Here is a 22,615-nt window from a genome sequence, read left to right on the forward strand (position 1 = left end):
TACTTGTTGATAAAGAAACTTTGATAAAGATCTCATCTCCATTTGTTTTTTTGTTAAGAGAAGCATAGTAGCAAATGTGTTCTCTGTGTGTTCTCTTTTGACCTTGCTGAAACTTATGTTCAAGTTTTTGCATGCTCTTTTGGGATGGTTTGGTGGAGTTTACAGTTTGCAGAATTGCTGGAGGACTGTCAGTGAAAGTGACCTGTTAAACTGTGGCTGATAGGAAGTGAGACTTCTCTAGGTTGGCAGGGACCTCCTGAGGACATCTAGTCCAGCCCCCTTGCTCAAGTAGGGTCAGTTAGAACAAGTTACTCAGGTCTGTTTGTGTTTTGAGTATCTTCTAATGTGGAAACTTGACAGTCTCTCTGGGCAAGCTGCTGCTTTGTTTGATGACCTGAGCTGTAGAAAGGTGTTTTCTCGCATTCAGAATTTCTTGTGCTTTAACTTGTATCCAGTGTCAGGACAAGAGGTAGTGTGCACAAACTAAAACAGTGGAGTTTCCCTCTGAACACAAGGAAATAAGATTATTGTTGTTTGCTTGTTTTTTCTCCTGTCCAGTTGGCTGAAAACTGGCACAAATTTCCCAGAGAGGCTGTGGAGTCTCCTCAGAGATCTCTAAAAGCCTCCTGAACGCGCTTCTGGGCACCCTGCTCAAGAAGGTCTTGGACCAAGTGGTCCTTTCCAAACTCATTCGTTCTTTTTTTCCACTATCTTAGTTAACATCTGGAAGATGTGAGAGAGATTTAAAACAATCAAAGCAGTTCACTGTAAAGTACTTATAAAACAACGTGTATAAGTTTGCTGTCTGTACACAAGGTGGCAGAGAATCTCATTTAGTTCATACGTTTAAGGAAGAGTTGGAATCTTGTAAGGACTGCTTCCAGCCTGCAAGTAGCGTTGGAGCGTGCCTGTTTGGGTCTTGTCTTAGACCTGTTGCTGTAGCGTTACAGCCACTTCTGTTGTCCTCCTCTTCCCTGTATTCACTGTAAATTGGAGCTTTCTTGATTCTGTCCATATAAGGAAAGTGGAATTTATTTTTCCATGCTGTAGGATGCAGAAATCTCCCAGCCTGTATTTGACTACTGAGACAACTGCTCATGTCTCTACCCCTTCTCCGTTAAAATGAGTGAAGGAGTTATTTTGTTCTTCTGCACGTTTTGTTTGTTTTGTTTTATTTTTCCTTAAGAGTTTACACTATTAAATAACCACTGCAAAAGTGACATCTGGTTTCATCTGATAAGTGAAATTTGTGATTATCCTGCTCTTGCCTGGATGTGTGCTTCACACACTTATGGTAACTGTGGTGCAAGTTTGAGAAACTATTGTATTTTATTATTGCTTTCTTATAAAGGAAGACATACCTTGTATAGCACTGTAATATGCACACAATGCTTCTGTGTATATACTCTATTCAGTATGATTTTAGCTTTGAGTAGTGTATACCTGTTCATTCATAAATTCATCTACTTGTTGTTCTCTTGTTTTTAACTTGAAGCATGTAGTTCTTAAAGACGTTTTGATATCACACAGTTTCTCGTTTTGTTTAGATACAAGCAGCAGTAAGCTGCAGGAGAGATCTTTGTGCCACCCTTCAGGGCATGTGTTGTAATATTCTTTCATCTGAGAGGTCAGGGATCAGCCTTTTTACCTATGCACAAAACAGACAAGTTACTGGTGAATTGAGTATCTGCTTCTTTGTGATTTGCTACAATAAATAACCTTCATTTCCCCTGTTAGGATTCTTCTTCTGGTTGTAAACTCATTATGCACTTTGTCATCACTTAGTGAATATTTCTGCCCCTAGTAGTGAGAAATCCTTAAAAGTTGGCGTGGTGGTATTAGGAATCAATGAGTAGCTTTAAAGAAATGTCTTTACAAGATTGCTCATGTCCAGTCAGTCAACAGCACATACTTGGTCAGTAGTTAAGAGTTTTGTGTCTATTCTGTTAATAAAAAGTGTCTCTACCAGGAAAACGCATAAATGTATATTACTTTTTTACTGTCACTTACCATTAGGAAAACATATGTTTATCTCTTGGGAGGTAACTTTTGGCTTGTGCTGTTTTTTGTTTTAAATGGTCATATGCTGAGAGTCGTGTAACCTATGAAAAGATTAGTCTGTGGTACTGAGTCTTTAATGGATTCCTTTTACAGTGAATCACCCACTTGAACTGGAGCACTTTACAAAAATAGAAATATCAGAATAGACTGTTTCCCATAAAATCTTAAGCCCTCTGGAGTCTACCTTTTATGTTATAAAATCATAACCTTTTCCTGTCTATGAATCTGTTGATGTTTGAAATGTAACCACAAGTTCATCATGAGACTCGGACTTGGAAAAAATCCTTACTGATGCACTGGAAAAGAGTTGCCTGTTGACAGTCATGAATTTTCCAAACAAGTTTACATTAAAATGAAAGAACTTTGAGACTTTATAATCTAATACAAGTGTTACTGTTTTCTGTTGCTAATTTCTTTAATTACGAAGGTAGTTCTCAGTCGTCTCAGTCAGTCAGTATTCAAAAAAGGCCATTTTCCAACTGATACTTCTTTGCCTTCCTAGAACACAAATTAGCTTACAGCAGTATTAGTTGGGGGTGGTTTTGATGTCCCTGATAGTGTCTTGTGCCTCAGCATTAGCACTGCTCTGAGACCTTGATAAGTCAAATCAGGAAGATAAACCAACTGAAAGCTGTCTATCAAAAAAATTAAGCTGGTTTGAATTCATCTGGAACTGTATTTGAAGTATATTCCAGTATGCAAATTGAACTCTTTAGGTGCACTTCAACTGTGACAAAAAAAATCATGGTTGCATGTTAAAAATTAAGATTTAAGTGTTTCTGTATTTAGTCCCATTGTCCTATTTTCCAAAGCTTTCAAGCTAAGTAGAAAAGTTTAGTGCTCTCACCGTTCTTGGTCTTGGTAGTGGTACCAGAGAATGTGTGAGTTACCACTGCCTAAGATCAAGAACTGGGTGAAAATGTGTCCTCAGTATATTTCAGTGATTGGCTAAGATTTTCAGATGAGTGAGGCTGAGAATATAAGCATGGTGTTTGACATATGTAGACATCTAGGCTGGTCTTGGCCCAGCTAATTACCCTTCGTTCTTCCAAGTCAGGTACTGTCATTTGGGTTGAATGCCATTTTCTTGGTGGATGGTGAATAGAGAGTGGTTAGATGAAAGAAAATAAAGTCCTGAAATGAGATCATGTCTGCTTTGCATAGACTTGAGATTCCATGGAAGCATGGAGTCCACAGCCAAATGTTGATTTACTCCATTGTGGAGCAGCAGCACTGCAGAGAGCTTTATGCTTGTCTGCAGCTCTCCCCCCACAGTTGCTGGATTCATCAGTGGTGCACAGCTAAATGCTCAGAATTCTTTCTGGAAAGAGGAGGTGATGAGTAACTGAGATGCTTTCTGCTCGGAGAGAAATCTGTGTACTAGAGGATTAGAATTAAGAGAGAGACCATGCCCATGTTTTGTAGAGTTAAAAAGCAATTTTGAAAGAATATGAAAGCTGTGTAGCGTAAAGATGCAAAAGCAAAGCTATTTATGAGCTTTACTGATGAGTCTGACAGTAGGTGAGTATCGTAATAGTGAACACTAAGAAGGTAGCATTCAGCTATTAAGAATAAACACACGTGTCCCTTTTCATTTCATAGGAAAACAGTCAATCTAAGTCACAACTAATGTTACTACCTTAGAATGAAACGTGCTGTTAGCCAATATATGGTCACTTAAACAGCTGCAACTTTACTGTACAAATGTCTGCATCCTAAATAAATAAATGTTTGCAATCTTTTTAAATTGTTTCTAAGGGCCAAAAAGTATTTCTCATTTTACCTGTGAAATTTAATATAGAAATAATGTCACTTTAAAAGTTGATTTTTTTTAATGTTCTTTTTTTGGAGTTCAGTGTATACTTTAAGAATTAAACGGCTATTTCTGACAGGAGGAATCTCAACTATTTTTCCAACGCCTATGCTGCCGCAGTCAGTGCTGTGGACCCTGATGCTGGAAATGGTGAACTCTGCATTAAAGTTCCCTCAGAGCTGTGGAAGCACGTTGATGGTAAATAGTTTGTTTACTGAAAGCTTAATTTAAGGTGCTACAGGATTGTTATCTGCGAGTTCCTATCGGACGATAGGATATCTAAGTAAATAGAAATAATACTGTGTGATTTTAGTAAATGGTGATTACTGTTTTCTTTTGGTGTCACTCATTTTTCCAGTTGAAGGCTGAAAAATGCCTTCATGCTTCTTGATAAAATGGAGAACTGGTTGCAGCACCCTTTCCAAACACATTCTGGGTGGTACTGAGCTCAGAAATATATATGAGGTTGTGGGTATAATGGAGTATGGTGGATGCTAAATTATAAATCTTTGAAGCAGGTTAAAGTATACATGAGTCAACAAAGAAAATAATTTACAAGAATCTGTCTATTTATTTGTTGTTTATAAAATTCTATTTTTTCCCATCTCACCTTGAAAACACTTATCCAATGTTGTCAGTTGTATCTTACCAGGAAATACTTTTGTTATATTGTAATCTTTAAGTTTCTGTTGTGTTACTTGCAAGCCTAGAAAGTAAAATATTCAGATAGGTATCTTTTTTTCTCAAAGTTTTAATGCCAGTATATGGTTAGGCTTCTTGGCTAAAGTTAACCATCTGCTTGCATTTCTTTTCTGGCCTGTCTCTTCATAGGTGAGATTTCTGTGAAACTAAACCAAAGCAAAAGCACTTCAGTCACAGGAAAAGCTTTAAATATAATAAGAGGTTTTAACAAACTGCAAATTTTAACAGCATAGCTTTTATGAATGTGCCTGTTACATGCAGTTTTGGTAGGAAATTATTTCAGTAATGTAACTTCATTGGAAGATTAGATGCAACTCCAATAGACGTTTTTATCAATTAATTAAAATTCTCATACATTCATATTCTGTAAGTTAAGCCTTAGAGGTCTCAGTACTGTAAGATCTTGTGTTGTGCTTTGTAAGGTATGTCCATGAGAATGAAGTAATCAGATAATCCTGAAAGACCTATTGTCTAAAACTGAATGAGTATTCTGAAATAACATTCACATAAGTTATGCATATACTCTTAATTTCTGTCTCGATGCTGCAGAGTTGAAAGTCTTAAAGGTGCACATAAATTTTTCTCTGGACCAGCCAAAAGGAGGTCTTCATTTTGTGGTACCCAACATGGAGGGCAGCATGGCAGAAAGAGGTGCTCATGTCTTTTCTTGTGGTTATCAAAATTCTACAAGGTAAGATTGCTGTCTTTGAATTTTAGATTGCAGTTCTTATTTAGTCTAGAAAATAGAATTTCCCAGAATTCTTGGTAAGGCTGAACATCTGTAAACTTAATTCCTGCTTGAAAGGAGCTCACCAGTGTGAAATAGCATCTAATAATTAGGATTTCTAGTCTTTATAACTCAGGAGGTAATGGCAAAGAAACTTACAGTGCTTTGTGAAAGCAGAGTGTATCAATACATACATCAGTACCATATAGTAGAGGTTTGTCAGCATTGACAGTGTTAAAAGATACACTTTGGAACTTGAAAGACGTATCGTTTGTGAAACATAGCCATGATTGTTAACCATTTTTCCCCCATGCTGACTTCCCTAGATTTTGGTTTCCTTGTGTTGATTCATATTCTGAGTTGTGTACCTGGAAACTTGAGTATACTGTGGATGCTGCAATGGTGGCTGTTTCAAATGGAGATTTGGTGGAAACTGTATATACCCATGATATGAGAAAGAAGACTTTTCATTATATGCTGGCTATTCCAACTGCTGCTTCTAACATCTCCCTAGCCATAGGACCTTTTGAAATTCTTGTTGATCCGTACATGCATGAGGTAATAATTTTCATAGATATCTCCTTTTTCTATTTAGTAGAAAGCTAGTTATTGTTAAACAAACAAACAAACACACACAAAAAAAAAACAACAAAAAAAAAAAACAGTCCTTGAGATTTGAGAATTGCAAACTGGTGAATTTCTATAGTTTGACTTGTATAATGTTGGTTTGAAATTAGTTACTGTTCTAAACTTCATTTCTGTGCTGAAGTCAACTTCTGGAGAAAACAGTAATGTCAAAGGTTTTTCATAGCTTCAGCTATATTAGATCATCTCCTAAACAGTAACACTGCTTCTCTATCTGATATGGGTCTCATTATGTAAGAGAAAAATAATACTTAATGGTGCTAGAGTACAAAGTCACAAAAACTGTCACGTCATGTTAAATGATAGACATCACCAGGTAGATGTCGTTATTTAACATATTTTTCAAAACAATATTTTGCTTGTTGTTGCTCTCACAGTTTAGGTACATATCCCGGTGTACTTTTCTGCTATTATAATTATTATCACAGCTTGAAAATGCTTTTTTTTCTGTTAGGCTTGTTCTCTTTTTTTTTTTTTTTTTGTTTTGTTTTGTTTTGTTACATAATTAATTTGACATAAATGAATTTAAATTCACCAGTCCTGTACCAAATGTTCCCTTTGTAGGTGACTCACTTTTGCTTGCCACAACTACTTCCATTGCTCAAACATACCACGTCATACCTTCATGAGGTTTTTGAATTCTATGAGGAGATTCTTACCTGTCGCTATCCATACTCCTGCTTCAAGACAGTTTTTATTGATGAAGCATATGTTGAAGTAGCTGCTTATGCATCCATGAGTATTTTCAGGTATTTGAGAAAATGATGCTTTCTAAATCCATGAGCATAGAAACTCTAACACTACTGGGAAATACCTGATGTTATTATTTTTATAGCCTGAGTTTTGAGTTTCCTAGTTCAGAAAAGCTATCTTTTGTTGACATTACAGACTTCTAACAGCATTTCTAATCGTGTATTTTTTAAAGATGTTGGATTTGCATCTTCTTCAACAAGAAATTGGCAGAGGTTTTCTGATTTAAAAGCACCACACATGAAATATTTAAGATCAGTTTAAACATAGACATTTGATTATGTTTTGCTTTTCTTCAGCTGGAAGATTGTACTGTGAATCCAAAAGATTTTCACCAATCCAACTACTTTGGCTCTATAAAGGAAAAGTTGTGTGTGTATATAATAGCAGGAAATCTGCCTAGATTAATGTTATTAAAAAAAAAAAAAAAAGATATCTTGCTGGAAAACCAGTGAAAGAACTGCTGTATTTGTTTTGGCTTTTAAGGCAAGGTCTCATTTATTTATTTATTTTTATTTTTGGGGTTGTTTTGTTTGGGCTTGTGCTCATACTGTGTTATTCTCTTTTTATTGGGGTACAGCACAAATCTCTTACACAGTGCAATGATTATAGATGAAACTCCACTGACAAGAAGGTGCTTGGCACAGGCCCTGGCCCAGCAGTTTTTTGGGTGTTTTATATCCAGAATGTCCTGGTGAGTATTTTAATGTGGTACTCTCTAGAAAAGATGGGAAATTCAGGGAACTGAAATTTATTTTGTGTATTGTATTTTACCAGAAGTGTAAGTGTAAGTAACTGTAGGGGAAACAGAAGAGTAATAAAGCCATCTCAATACATGAAAGTCCAGAATCATTTTTTTCCCCTTGGAAGAGGAATGTGAGATGTTCAGAAGACTGTAGTGGTTGAACATGTCTTCTCTCAAATTATTGTTACTCACTCTGCTTTGGTACCTATGAATTTATAGAGGAGACTTTTCTATTATCAGAGAATTTCTATCAGATATTTTGAATGAGGAAATGCAACCTATGCAGAACTAATATATTAGAGGGAATTAAGGGAGAAGAGAATGCAGTAATCAGTGTCAAATTGACATGTTCACTGGGATGGTAAGCTGCATGTAACTTTATCTGTCAGAAAATATCTCTGAGCTTTCTCATGTAGTGAAAACGTTAAAAGTTAACACTTCATGTTTCAGAGACAAGGGGTCCATTACCTTTTTCCAGGGCAAAATTGTAGGTTCTAGAGTATTCATGACTTAAAAAAACTGAAACTAACATGTCTTTACTAGGATAATTTCCAGTGTTCTGATGCTTATTACCCATCTACATCCATGGTCAAGACAGTTTTTTTTGTCTCCCATGATGACTCCTTTTTGTGTCTTCCTCCTGTTTACCTATCTGCCATTCTTATGCTTTGGATTCTGGCTCATGTTCTTTTTGTGTTTTTTTTCCGTGTGCTTCTCTCTTAACGCATAACTCTCAAAAGGTGTTTTTAAGTGAATGTCCACTGAGTTGTGAAGATAGGTATGTTGTCTCATTGCAGTTGCCTCCACTGCCTTGAGAGAGCTGTCAAACAATTAAGATCATGTAGTTTAGCAGTCATTTTAACTTTCATATCTATTTCCACTGTCTTATTGTTATGGTTTCAGCTAAGGCGGTTTGCTTTTATATTTTAATATGGACCTCTGTGGTAGAAGTTATGTTTTCACTGGCTCTTCAGTTTCATTGGTCCTACCCAAGTGCCAAGTTACATAAATTGGTTCACAGCTCATCAGACTTCTACTGACTTAGAGAATGTTATATAACCTGCTGAAACTTGTGGCTATTTTGAGTTAGTTAAAAATACCGTCCATTATGAAATACCTTCTGAAATGCCATAATTCATGTTTTTTTCTTATTGTAGGTCAGATGAATGGGTGCTAAAGGGAATCTCTGGTTATATATATGGCCTTTGGATGAAAAAAACGTTTGGTGTTAACGAATACCGCCACTGGATTAAACAGGTAACAACGTAATGTAGAATTTCTTTTTTACATTATAATTTGTGGATATAGTACCAAAACTTAAAGGTAAACACCAAATATATCAACCAAAGTATGTTTCTGTATCAATCTTACAAATAATAATTTTCATTATTTTGTGCAGCAGTTTTTCTCTTGAATTTTTGCTCTAAGACAGGAAAAATAAAAACAGTACTTTTTAATACTTAAAATAATGCAAAATTCATAAGGAGATCTCTTCAGTGAACTAAACTTGTTGTACTGTGATGACTGTTCCTGTACCTCAGAAAGGCTCTGATGTTAGCTTGGGTCAGCAGTGGATCAGGTATTTTTTAGCCTCATTTAAACAGTAGCTTTATAATAAAACAGAAAAATGCCTATTGAAGTTGTCTCAAGTCAGTGGGTCTCAAGTGTCTCTCAAATCAGTTGATAATATTGACATCATAGTGGTTTATCCTGTTAGAAAAACACAGAATCAAAGAATGGTTTGAGTTGGAAGGAGCCTTTAAGATCATCTAGTTCCAGCCCCCCATTGGACACCTCCCTCTAGACCAGCTTGCTCAAAACCCCATCCATCCCTGCCTTGTATGCTTCCAGGGAGGGAGCACCCACAACTTCTCTGGGCAACCTGTTCCAATGTTTCACCACCCTCACAGTAAGGATTTTTTTTCCTAGTAAGTAGTCTATCTAGATATCTTGTGTCCTCCAGTTTAAAACCATTTCCCCTCATCCTGTTACTATATGCCCTTATGAAAAGTCCCTCCCCAGCTTTCCTGTAGGCTCCGTTCAGGTGCTGGAAGGCTGCTAGAGCAGAGCCTTCTCTACTCTAGGCTGAATGGCGTGAACTCTTCCAGCCTGTCCCCATAGGAGGGGTTCTCTAGCCCTCTGTTAATCTTTGTGGCTCTCCTCTGAACCTGCTTTAACAGCTCCATGTCCTTCTTGTGTTGGGGGACCCAGAACCGAACACAGTATTCTAGGTGGGGTCTCAGGTGAGCAGAGTAGAGTGGCAGAATAACCTCCCTTGACCTGTTGGTCATGCTTCGCTTGATGTGACCCAGGATACTGATGACCTTCTGGTCTGCAAGAACACATTGCCAGCTCATGTTGAGTCCTTCATCAGCTGACACTCCCAAATCCTACTCTTTAGGGCTGCTGTCAAGCCATTTTCCCCCCAGCTTGTATTTGTGCTTGGGGTCACCCTGATCTAGGTGCAGAGACTTGCTCTTGGCCTTGTTGAGTTTCATGAGGTTGGCATGGGCTCATCTCTCAACCTGTCCAGGTCCCTCTCAGTGGCATCACTTCCTTCTAATGTGTCAACTGCACTGTTCAGCTTGGTGTCATCTGCAGACTTGCAGGGGGTGAACTCTGTCCATGTTGCCTAAAAGTTGTTAAATTTGACACTCGTCCCGGCACTGATCCCTGAGGAGCACCACTTGTCCCTGATCTCCACTTGTACATTGAGCCATTGTCTGAAAGTCTCCGAGTGTGACCATGTAGACTGACAGACATCAGTGTGGGGAAATGATGTAACTTGAGGACCATTGAAAGTTTCTGTGAATGCTCAGTCTTTATTTCATTCTTCTGTGATCTGATGTCTGAGCAGAATTGTATGCTTCATTATATGGGCTTGGTGGTCTTCTCATTTCCTAGGATATGGATAGACGTTAAGGATAAGGCTGATGAAGTCATTTAGGGGTTACCCTACTTGTCTTCACGCTTCTTTTCTTTGTGCATATCATTTTTAGCTCACATTCACAAGGAACTTGTAAAACCCGGCATGGATATGTGGTAATAAGAGTAAACCAAACTGCTTTTTGAAAGAGATACTGTGCAGTCTTACTTCTGACCAGTTATATGTTAAGAGATGATGCACTTCAGTGCTTAGGTATTTCTGTGCCTGCGTATTGCAAGGTTGCATGTACCTTCCTTTGAATCAAAACACATTGTGGGTGATTTTGGAGATGGGAAGTGGTACTTGTTGGAGCTGGAACTTTTGATGTCCATTGTGAAAGTTGATGGCTTTTTATTTTCATTAAGATTATTTTTTCTATTAGGAATCACCTGTATTGGAAAAGGAAGTTCTCTGTTGATTACATTTCTAAGTGTAATGGTGAGAGACTTAATAGTCATAACAGCAGTGACTCTTCTTTCTTTTCAGTGACATCCATTTATAGAAAGATAAATATCTTCTTCCTCGTCACATTTTCTAACCAAAGGGAATCAGTTACATTCCTTACCCACACAGGAACTCAGTACTCTATCTGAATAAGGCATATTCAGCTCACCAGTCCTGTGCTGTCTGTGCTAAACATGATTGTACAATAGAGAACACCAGAGTCCAGTGCTGTGTGCAGAGTTGTTTCTGAGTATTAGATGTTCATGTTCTTTCCCTGTGTATTAGTTAAGTACTTCCACATAGAACTAAGTGCTGCTGTCACAGCTTCCCTTACTGCTTTGAACTTATTGTCAGTATGTGAAAGGATGCAAGTTAATTGGAATCAATACATATCAAAATATGTTAACACTGGAAATTCCTTGTTTAACATCGGGTTGCAGACAACAGTTCACTTACCCTATGCTAAAACTGACCTGATTTGATCCAGAAGCCATGTTGACTGTTGGATGACAGTGAGCAAACATCCTGCCTTAAGTGTGCTTGTTAACATGGGCACAGCAGCCCACAAATTCAGACACAGAGCCTGCTTCTGTCTGGCTTGGATGTGGGTCAAGATGAGGTGAGCTTTTATATTCTGCAGTCTACTGTGTAGCTGTACACAGTATTACTTTACTCTGAATGTAAACATTAAAAATAAAAAAGATCAGAGGAAACGTACTCAGTGGACAGTAATATTCTTTAGATATATTGGTTTTAGATTATTATAGATTTAGATATTGTAGGTTGACCCACAGTCCAGATCCATTGCAGAAGTTAACTGCCAGTTTCAACTGTCTAATATTGCTTCCCATGCTGAGGGAGATCACTGTTTTTAAAATATTAGTCTGTGCTTGTAAACATATTTCTATAGGAAGTATAATTTGAACAATGATGTTAAAAGCCTCCCTATCTTCTGTAACTAATTTCTGTGCTTTCCAAACTTATGCTCTCTTACATATGCTGTACTCCTTAGGAGTTAGATCAAATAGTGGCATATGAGCTGAAGACCGGTGGAGTTCTGCTGCATCCAATATTCGGAGGAGGAAAAGAGAAAGACAAGTATGTTTATTTAAGCCACAAGTCATTACAGGGTATGTTTTTATGGGGCCATTAATATATGCCTTGGGTGTGTTGTGTGGCATAAGGCCAAAGGCTGAAGAACTTCAGCTGCTCAAGACATATATTACTAGTCTCATAAAGTATCATGAGTATATTGTATCCCTGTTGTTTTATTTTTATTTCAATTTAAATCTTGAAGGGAATTAAGAATAATGAATATTTTTCATACTGTTATGAAAATACTTCTTAGTAAGAGGATGAGAGGGAAGATGGAGCAAGAATTTTGGCCTGAGCTATTTCTAGAGAGGTTAGTAATCTTTAGGCTTTTTTAGAGTACCCTTAGTTTTCTTTTACTTGGCTGTTTTTTTTTGTATTCAGTTGTGTGCGATTCTTTGTTCTGGTTATTATGGTATAGTTTCCTGCCAATATCTGCATTATTGCAGTCCAATTTACAATAAGAATAAAAATTAGATTGGTTAATAATCCTATTTTCAACTCAATTAAAATATGGGAAGAAATTACTAGAAAAAAGTAACTTTTCATACTGATTAACTTCTGCACAGAACAACTCACAAATTCTTTCTGTTCATATGTAGTGCAACACAAGCATAGCTCTCCAGAATATTTCTTATGCAAGAAAAAAATCCCTTATTTTAGGAGAATGAAAGAAAATAAACTCCAAATTAACAGTTCTGTAGATTAATGTTTTGAAATGCTCATTACATTTTCATGTTGTGTTCTCCCTCTCTAAGTTTGGTTTTCTTCAGTCTTGCACCATGCTACTGTAAAAAGTAAAAATTTCAAGAAACATTAAATAGGTGCATTTCAAGTGGGAGAAGCATATTGGCAAGGTTAGGGTTAGGGTAGGGTTAGTTTTTTCTATCAAATGACTGAAGTGTGCTCAAGAGCATGAGTTTTCTAAATTTTAATGGAAGAGCTAATTCACTTTTTGCTTTCACATATTGCTAATTTTAATTTCTGTTTGATGATAATTCAGTAACAGCTTTCAAAATTTAATGATTGATGAAAAATACAGTGGGAATAAATATACTAAAATTGAAGGAACTACAAATGACAACTCTCAAATTCGATGAACTGGTCTGTTTTGATTTGCTGTTAAATACTGTAAGCAGTAACAAAATCAATCAACACATAGTGAGTTTAAGAAGGCCAAGAATGTGGTCCCTGGCTTGGTTGTAATTTTTAAGAAAAGAATTTTACCAAAGTCAATCAAGTATATATTTTGAAGCTGGATGAATAGTTTTATACTGAGACCAAATTATTATATAATGTCTGAGCCACAACCTCAGTTTCCTTCTTGCATTTCAATGTCATGGTTGCAAACCCTTCTTACCCTAAAATACAGAAATGTGCAAAATAACAGGATGATATAGATATGGAAGACTTCAGTAGTTTCTGAACAACAGGAAAGAGCAAGTAGTAAACCCAAACACACTCTTATTAATATATTCAGTACACCTAGAATGGGTAGTATTGCTTAAATTCAGAAATAATTTTTATCCTATGTTTATACTGATGTTCATGAGTAAAGCCAACAAAATCTCCCATTAAATAAATGAATAGGAAAAGAATACTGAAGTGTGGCTGTCTTGGTCTTTGCCATCTCCTGAAATCTTTACAGCTGCAGTTAAAAAGGGAAGTGCTTCTTACTGGCATACAACACTGAAGTGCATGGAAAGATGAGGTGAAGTTAAAATCATTTGTTTCGTAGGACTTTGTAGGTTCTGGAAGTTGTGTTTTTTCCAGAGATAGCTGACATGGAAGGATCAGACTTATACCTGTTGTTTTTGTTACAATTAATTCATTTTATCTTGCAAAGTCTTATAAATCTTTGGACAGTTTATTTGTGTGGTCCATCCTGAAGTGGTTTAGATAGGTTATCTATAAGTGAGAATCACAGGACAACCATATTTTGAACCCTGTAATGTTAAGCAGCTGGTATTTTCTGTATTACAATGGCTAATTTGTCATTCTCCTTCAGCCAACATGAATTAAGTCTGAATTCCTTTTTCTTTAGAAGTTGGCCTGTCATAGCACAGGTCCATTTCTTAAGATGTTTGTTATTAATTCATGGAAAAAAGTTCAAATGTTAAGCACAATAAAATACAGTTTCCTCAACTTCGGTTTATTGTTACAATAAACTCAGACTTACCTTCTCAAATAATTGAAAAGGGGCAAAAATGTCTTATTTTTCTAGGGAGATACAGTTACTATTCTACTTAGAAACTAGACTATAGGTCAGCTTATGTTCTGAAATGTAGAACTTTAAAACACCCCAAAATTAAATTGTTGGTGTTTTATTGCTGTCCAGACATGAAGTCCTATTTTAAAAAGCTTCAGGATTTCACTGTCTATCTTCTGATACTGAATGAAGTTAAATCCTTTAAAATATTTTGCTTATTGGCACAAAAAGGGCATGTGCGAAGGAGCACCACAGGAAGTTCAAGCTACAGAAACAAAGTGGCACTTTATTAAGAAGGCATCCATTTTCCAAAGTATCAAAAGCATAAAGTTGCTAACTAAAATAAAATAATCAATTCCTTTGGCTCATCACATGAAAGTCTGCTATGAATCTCAAAACTCCTCTTCCTCTTTTTGATACTTACTTTTAAATGGAAGTGGGACAGGTAGAATGTCATGTATAATTTCAAGACTCAAGTCATAGATTTCCTGCTGTGTTTTTCACCCCATAAATGTCTTTTTGCGAAGCTGTGGTTCAGCTTTTATTGCTTGTCTATACAATACTTGCTCGCTTCCAGTTACATCCACACCTGCAACATCTATGTGCAGTCATTTTAAGTGTGGCATAATTAGTACTGTTAAAGCAATAGAAGAGATCCTAATGGTTAGTGTCCTGTAGTTTTTGTTGCTAATAAGCTTTTTGTTTTCTTTCCATAAAATGTAACTTTTTTATTATTATTTTTCAGCCCTGCATCACATTTACATTTTTCTATTAAACACCCTCATACCTTGTCCTGGGAATATTATACTATGTTCCAGTGTAAAGCACATCTTGTTATGAGACTGATTGAAAATAGGATCAGCATGGAGTTCATGTTACAGGTCAGTATTTAAATGTTTCCGTGACGTATAGAAGACTCATAAAATGGACATTAAAAAAGATCACATCAGTTTATGATAGGATTCTATTTGTATTTTCAAATAAAACAGTAAGGAACAAATATGGAATTTTTAGAATAAGTTTAGCTGTCATGCATAGTTAGTAATATTTTTATATATTGCTTATTCTCTTTAACATTGAAGTATTCAATTTCTTTGAATTGTCACGACTTATTGTAACACTGAGAACGTGCTTTACTGACTCATAGCTAGGCTCTGTGAGTTAATATAATCAAATTGTAAATAAAGTCATGAGAATCCAGCTGTTGTGCTTTCCACTATGTACATTTTCAATGCTGAGGAGGAGCATGAATCTTCATATTAGAAGAAGCAATTTAATAGCAAACTGTGATATTTTTTCATGTTTTGTGCTTTTTCTTCATTTATTTTTGAATGTTTTGTGATTATCTAAAAAAAGAGTGCTCCAGCTAGGTGAAACATTTTCCTGTCAGTTTCAGATGTCTTTTTTTTTTTTTTTTTTTTTTTGAGGATATCATTTTTGTGCATCTGCTAAAATATGCATCAGACCTTCAGTTTTATATGAATTTTTATTGCCCTCGTTTTTATGATTTAACAAAAAAAAATTAAAAAGGAATTATGCTACTTTTAAGCATTAGCTACATTATATATTTTTTATGTGGCCAATGATAATTCTTCTGCACTCAGTGAGACCCAGGCAAGCTGGAGGGTTGGACACCCATGTGCTAAAAGCAGCTTTTGTCAGAATGAAAATACAGGAGATGTAAAGCTTTCCTTAAGTAAATTTAAATTATTTGCAATTTAAAAAAAAAACAATAGCAAAAAGGTAAACAGAACATGATGAATGCTTTATTTCTGAAAAGCAGATATATTCCATGATCTGTTAGAAAATTTTGGAAGATGTATGGACTCTTACTAGATTTTCCTTTGAACCATATATAATAAAGCAGTGTTTGAAGTGGCAAAGCAAACAAAAAACTCCCAGAAAGCTACTTAACATACTTGTTAACCTCTGCATTATAGTTGCATATTTTTTTGGAAGCCAGTTATCAGGCAATGAGTTTTTTTAGTATTTGGTTCTAGTTTATTTGCACCTAAGCAGGAAAGAAAGGTTTATTTTGTGCATTAAAGTGCTTAATTAAAACAATAACTTTTTATCATTTTAGGTTTTCAACAAGTTGCTGAGTCTGGCTAGCACTGCTTCATCTCAGAAGTTCCAGTCGCACATGTGGAGTCAGATGTTGGTTTCCACATCTGGGTTTTTGAAATCTATCTCAAATGTCTCTGGCAAAGACATCCAACCTTTAATAAAGCAGTGGGTGTATCCTTTTTATTCTTGGTCTGGATTGCTAATATTGAGAATTATTTCTTTTTTTTTAAATTGGCACTACTAAAGGAATGTGAAAGAAGGTATTTTATATCTTTGCTTTAAACAGTTAAGTACATTGTTCTTTGAATTAGAAATAGATGTGAGACCCAGGTTTGTTATCCTTTTGTAGTAATTCAATGTCTGCTATCATTTTGGGTGTTCTTTACCATAAGGGATTGCTGTGATTTTTATTTTGAAAGAAGCACAAGAACTCTGGTGGACTATAAGGCCAAATTATACTAAAGGGATTCCAGAGGACACTGCCCATAGAAATATGCAGAAGTCTGACATGGAAAATGCTATAGTCTGGTGCACTTTTAGATGTGATTTCCAGTAAATCAGCATGGAATGAGTAACCTAAAGCACAGATTAATAGTTTTATACATTTAATAGCTTGGTAGCTTGTGCTAGTACAAAGTTGGGTAGAATAAACCTTTAGTTGTTCATTACTCAAATGTCTGCAATATTAATCAAGAGATAGAGTTTCTTGTTTTAAATTGTTTTGAGGACAGATTTGAATTTGCTTCATTTAACAGGTTTATTTAGGAGTTTTAATTAATGTGACAACAGATTAAAATGGTGCGTGACTTCAGCAAAGCCATGTCCTACTGTTAAAACAGAAAGCAAAAGTAGCTGCTTATCTTTAGAGTGTTTGAATAGATTTTCACCACCAATAACACCCATGCATCTGTATCTAACTAAAAAATAGTGTAAAAGTAATATTTGTAGAATAATTATCAGAAGTATACAAAGACACGTTATTCTAAGTTTCATGTTTTGGTGTGTGAAGCACTTGAGGAGAATAGATATTTTATCTGTATACATTGATGCCACACCCGTGCCAAAATGTCAGCATTGCTATCTAAGCTAAGTGGATCTTAATTTTCTCATTTCTGTCAGCAAGGAAGAATTGTAACTTAGATCATAGAAAGGCTTGGGTTGGAAGGGACCTTTGGGGTCATCTGTTCCGACCTCTCTGCTATGGACAGGGACATCCTCCACTAGACTGGGTTGCTGAAACCTCTATCCAACCTTGACACTGCTTGGACACTGCTAAATTTTCTGAGCAGGCTGGTACAGAATCTCATCACCTTAGTTGTAAAAGAAAAAAAAAAAAAGAGAAAAACCCTTTTAACAGCCAATTTAACTCTTTTTCAGTTTTTAACTGTTGCTACTTGTTCTGTTGCTGCACTGGACTTCAGCGCCAGCTCTGATCCTCCAACTGTAACTTATGTTTAGCCCTGTGGTTGTTATTTCCCCTGTCATGCTTCAAGCACTGTTGCACCTATAAGACTAGGTTTTCCACCTTGAAAGATCACAGCTGCTGTCTGTATTGTTTGGGAGGACATCTTGCTACTGTTAACTCGTTCTGTCTTAGCTGCTCTTATTGAAGCTATGTTGATACTGTATTTAAACTTTCTGCCAAAGGAACCACTAAAAATGTCTTAAGGTGTCTCTGATGGCAAAGTCATGATGTTTATGAAGACAACCACTGTTGATTGTAACCAGCACGTCTGAGGTAGCTAGCCAAGTGCTCCTATTTTGCGAGAAGAGTTAATGTGTGCAAGATAAGAATCTGGTTTGAATCTGGCATCTCACTCCCTTAAATGTGAGAGCATTAAAGAACAGGTTTTCCTTTCTGTATTTCATCGGACATGTATTGGGAATGTGCCCTGAACTGAAATATTTCATCCTAGTGTTCTAGCTCTTCTATAAATAAACTGTAGTAATGGCTGTCAGTAATAATGAAGGATGAAACCATTCACAGAGCAGTTGACTTGAAGTTTTATCACCTGTGATAAAATTTGAGTAGAGGTTATCATTTTTTTTATCATTGCTGCTGTGTCCCTTCATATATGTATGAACTCATGTATATACATATGAACGTTCACAACAACTCAGTTTGAAAAACTGCAGTGAAATAACTAAATGCAGCATGGGTATAAAATGGAAGCTTATCATAGAATCGTTATAGTTGGAAGGGACCTTTAAAGGTCATCCAGTCCAACTCCCCTGCAGTGAACAGTCTCCTTTCCTGTAGCTCCCCTCTCCCCTGGTGCTGAGTGGCCACTCTCAGGTCACCTCTCAGCCTTCTCCTCTCCAGGCTGAACAGCCCCAGCTCTCAGCCTATCCTCATAGGAGAGGTGTTTCATCCCCTGGATCATTTCTATGGCTGCCTCCTGGCTGCACTCCATCAGGTCTGTGTCTTTCCTGTACTGAGGACTCCACATCTGGATGCAGTTCTCAAGGTGAGGCCTGACCAGCATAGAGCAGAAGGGTGGAATTATCTCCCTCACCCTGCTGGACACATTTCTTTTGATGCAGTCCAGGATACAGTTGGCTTTCTGGGCTGTGAGGGCACATTGCTGGCTCATGTCCAGCTTGCCATCCACCAGTGCCCCCAGGTCTTTCTTGGCAGGGCTGCACTCAATCCTTTCATCCACCAGCTTGTATTGGTAGTACTAACTGAAGAGTATATTAAAACATTTCTTAGTGAAATTTCTGAAGACCTCCTCAGTTATTTTCTCTGAGAGTATATCAAGGACATGGGAGTGTGGTGAGGTCCAAAGTATGTTGTTTTTTTGTTTTTTTTTCTGTTACCTTTTTTTAAAAATAATGTTCACTTTTGTTTTGGTTTTTTTTTTATGTTATACATGCATGTACATAAAAAAAAACTTTTTAAAGGAAAAAAAAATCTGAAAGTCCAAAGAAATGTGTTTTCATTTCCTGATTTTCTTCGGCTAGGAGTTTCTAGGAGTAAGCATAAAAGAAGTGTAAAAAGTGAGTGAAAAAATTGAGAACTGTGTTTATAGCTTTTGCTTTATGCTGTAGATTTCCTATACTGCTTTTCAGAGATCAGAGCGGAGTGGTCAAATTTTATGGTAGCTTTGCGTTTAATAGAAAACGAAATGTTTTGGAATTGGAAATAAAACAAGACTACACATCTCCTGGGACTCAGAAATATGTGGTAAGCTCAATTTTCCTATATTTTACCTATTCACTTAAGTATGATGCAAACAATAAAGAACACTATTTTTAATGTTAATAATCTTTTCAACTTTAAGGGCCCTCTTAAAGTGACAGTACAAGAACTTGATGGATCATTTAACCACACATTACAGATTGAAGAAAACAGTCTTAAACACGATATACCTTGCCATTCTAAAAGCAGAAGGTAAGAATTAAAAACTATTTGCTGTTTATATTAATTAGTATGGATAAGTTAAAATGTCTAGAGTGTTGAGTTCTATAAAGAACTTGTTTGTATAGGAGAAGAAATTGAAAACTAATAGCTCATCAAACTATTCAAAGTGCTTTTGAGTGGGATGTCTCACCTGGGGGTAAAACACGCATAGTTCCCAGTTGAGTCCCAAGAATCTTCATTAAGCCCAAAGAACAAGGAAAATAATGTGCTTTCTGCGCAGATTCTGTTTCTTCATACATTTTAATAAATGCCTTGGACTGTACTTTGTGAACTTTGTATACTTCTTAACACCATGGGAGCTGCATTCAAAGCAGCTAGAAAGTATTGATGACTATTTTCTGAACAAAATTAATACACAGCTCAGTTGTTTTTTTTTTGTATGTGTTGGGGAGAGTGTTATTTCTTGGCGTGTAAAATGCACAGAATACTTCAGCATTTTATAAGTACATCTTACCTAACATGATAATTTTTCAAGTATCCTTTTTATTGATTATTTTCTCTTTTTTAATAGAAATAAAAAGAAAAAGATTCCACTGATGAATGGAGAGGAGGTGGACATGGACCTTTCTGCAATGGAGTAAGTTTATTTGCTGATGTTTCTCAGTGTGAGACAGAGCCTTGTATCCATTGTGTTTTTTGGAGGATTAGATAGTAAAGTTGTGCTTCATTATACGACTGGCAGATTTCAAGAGAGAAGTCAGATCACCTGTTGGTCCTTGAGGAAGATTATTGAACTAGCACTAAGATAGACAAAATCCTGAGTTCTTTGGCTAACTTTAAAAAAAAAAATAATGCAAATGAATGGTGAAATGCTTCATACTGAACTCTGCTGGCTGAGGTCAGTCACAAACGTTTTGCTCTATGGAAGCAAATTCTTGCTCAGCATAAATACTTGTTTTAGCCCCCTAAATTTCGAAGCAGTCTTGCATTCAGAACTGCTGAAGGCATTGATACTTTGTTTGCTGACTGATGAAAGTAAACTCTTTTCATGGAAACTAATGGTGTCTCATTGAAGAAGAAGTTTGCTCTTTGAATTACTCCTTGTAAAATAAACCTCATCTAAAATATGATTAATTTTATAGGGAATTATTTAATTGTGCAAGTTGCTGTTATCGCTTCTATATTAGCAGTAGACATTTGAATACATTTTTAAATTGTATTTAAGAGCCTTTAGCATAAGTATTTGTAAACTATTTATGTTCAAGTTACCTAATATATTGTACTTAGAATCTAATTGTCTTCTTAGAACTGTCTTCGAAAGGGAATATGATTTTATACAAGGCACTTGTGCTTTGTCTGTTAGCATTCTCAGGAAAGCTCTGCTCAGCTATGACAGTTATGTTGCCTGAGGACAAAGGTTGAGATATATTGAGCTTACACAGTAGTTTATCATGAAAACATGTCTGTTGGTTAAAAATAGTGAAATGTGGCATTCACTGACATATTTGAGATTTGGAAAGTTGCCCTGGGAGGTTGTAAGAATTGTCATCTTAGGAGCAGGAGACTGGACGAGGGGATGTTCAGAAGTTCCTTCTAACCTAAATTATTTTACAGTTCTCAGACATTTCAAATACAATCAATAATTTGAAAATAATTCAAAACATCTTTTGACATTCTACAGCCTTGAAATGTTGTAGGCTATTAATGTTTTTCATATCTGTCTTAGTGCTGATTCCCCTTTGCTCTGGATAAGAATAGACCCCGATATGTCGGTACTGAGGAAGGTAGAATTTGAACAATCTGATTTCATGTGGCAGTATCAGCTTCGATATGAGAGAGATGTGGTTGCGCAAGAAGAAGCCATTCTGGCATTGGAAAAGTTCCCTACACCAGCATCACGACTTGCACTGACTGATATACTGGAACAGGAACAATGCTTCTACCGAGTGAGAATGCTCGCCTGCTTCTGCCTTGCAAAGGTGAGGTTTTGTGGATGGGAATAAGGAAAGAAATCTGCTAGACACTAAAACATTTAAAAATGGGTCAAAATTCACCACAGTACTTAAATTGGCTTGATTATATAGCCTCTTAAAAATGTTTGCCAGGTATTTTTAACTTGACTGATTTGAAAGGAAAGCTGTATTATTTTAGTCTGTAAATGGAAACTGCAGAAGGCTTTCATAATTGCTAAAATTCAGATGTCAGACATGAAAACCACAAGAGATTTTTCCAGATCATTAAATGGCAGAAATAAAAGACCTCTATTTAATATTTTTCAGAGCCAAAGTGCTTTTTTTTCTTTCTTTAATTTTACTGGGAAGTTCCTTGGCCTGTCTGTTGAGAAATCTGAGGTTCTGAAATCAATCTCCCTGTCTAATCTAAGTTCAGAATCCTGCTTTGTATTGGGTTAAGTGGAATAGGTCCACAAGACGCAGCGTTGGCCTGCAACTAGATGTTCAAAAACAAGATAGTTGTCTTCCTTGAAAAAGGAAGATATTTCTGTTTAGATACAAAATTAACATTAAGAATCAAAATCCAATAAATTCTTGATAGTGTATTATGAAACATTGATGAAATACTGCCAGTTTTTGTGCTAGAATCAGTACTGCTATTACCTGACTTAAAATATGTATACTTCATAATGAATTCATTTGGAATATTGAAAAGTGTAGATGCTTTCCACAGGAGAATATTAAAAGAGTGGTTGTCGAAGTGTTGACATGTGATTTTTTTTGTACACTGAAATCTTACCCAATTGCCTGCAGAGAATCAGCTTTTGCTAGTTGTATTTCTATGAAAATTGTATGAAATTGTAGTTCTAGAGAAAAAAGAAAATAAAACAGATCTGGCGGTAAAGGTGATTGATTAAGATTAGTGGGAAGTGTGGCTGTGATAGTAAGTCAAGGTGAAGAGACATGGAAGGATTGTAGATGCACTGCTCCAAGATGCCTAGGAGGAGAATGTAATGTGATCAATTAGTAGGTTCACCATCAGGCTACTAGTAAGGATTGCTTCCTATTGACTGATTTTCAAGTATGTAAAAATTCAGGATTTGTAATCTTTGTTAGAA

General features: G+C 36.2%; 1 protein-coding gene across 3 annotated transcripts in view; it reads left to right on the top strand.

The window, feature by feature from the left end:
- The window catches only part of TAF2 (TATA-box binding protein associated factor 2), a 51,010-nt gene that overhangs the window by 2,742 nt on the left and 25,653 nt on the right, over nt 1-22,615 (top strand). For 2 of the 3 annotated variants that reach the window (XM_065753652.1, XM_065753654.1), the window contains exons 4-16: nt 3,954-4,072; nt 5,126-5,267; nt 5,630-5,861; nt 6,513-6,697; nt 7,279-7,392; nt 8,601-8,700; nt 11,826-11,911; nt 14,860-14,995; nt 16,198-16,352; nt 19,254-19,368; nt 19,466-19,575; nt 20,117-20,182; nt 21,272-21,524. In XM_065753652.1, coding sequence (XP_065609724.1) covers nt 3,954-4,072; nt 5,126-5,267; nt 5,630-5,861; nt 6,513-6,697; nt 7,279-7,392; nt 8,601-8,700; nt 11,826-11,911; nt 14,860-14,995; nt 16,198-16,352; nt 19,254-19,368; nt 19,466-19,575; nt 20,117-20,182; nt 21,272-21,524 — 1,813 coding nt within the window. The remainder of the gene's footprint in view (nt 1-3,953; nt 4,073-5,125; nt 5,268-5,629; nt 5,862-6,512; nt 6,698-7,278; nt 7,393-8,600; nt 8,701-11,825; nt 11,912-14,859; nt 14,996-16,197; nt 16,353-19,253; nt 19,369-19,465; nt 19,576-20,116; nt 20,183-21,271; nt 21,525-22,615) is intronic. The other variant, XM_065753653.1, reaches the window with a different exon arrangement.

This window comes from Cyrtonyx montezumae, unplaced genomic scaffold, assembly GCF_038088225.1.
Source record: "Cyrtonyx montezumae isolate F1298 unplaced genomic scaffold, pur_monq_1.0 scaffold_8, whole genome shotgun sequence".
Taxonomy (NCBI): Eukaryota; Metazoa; Chordata; class Aves; order Galliformes; family Odontophoridae; genus Cyrtonyx; species Cyrtonyx montezumae.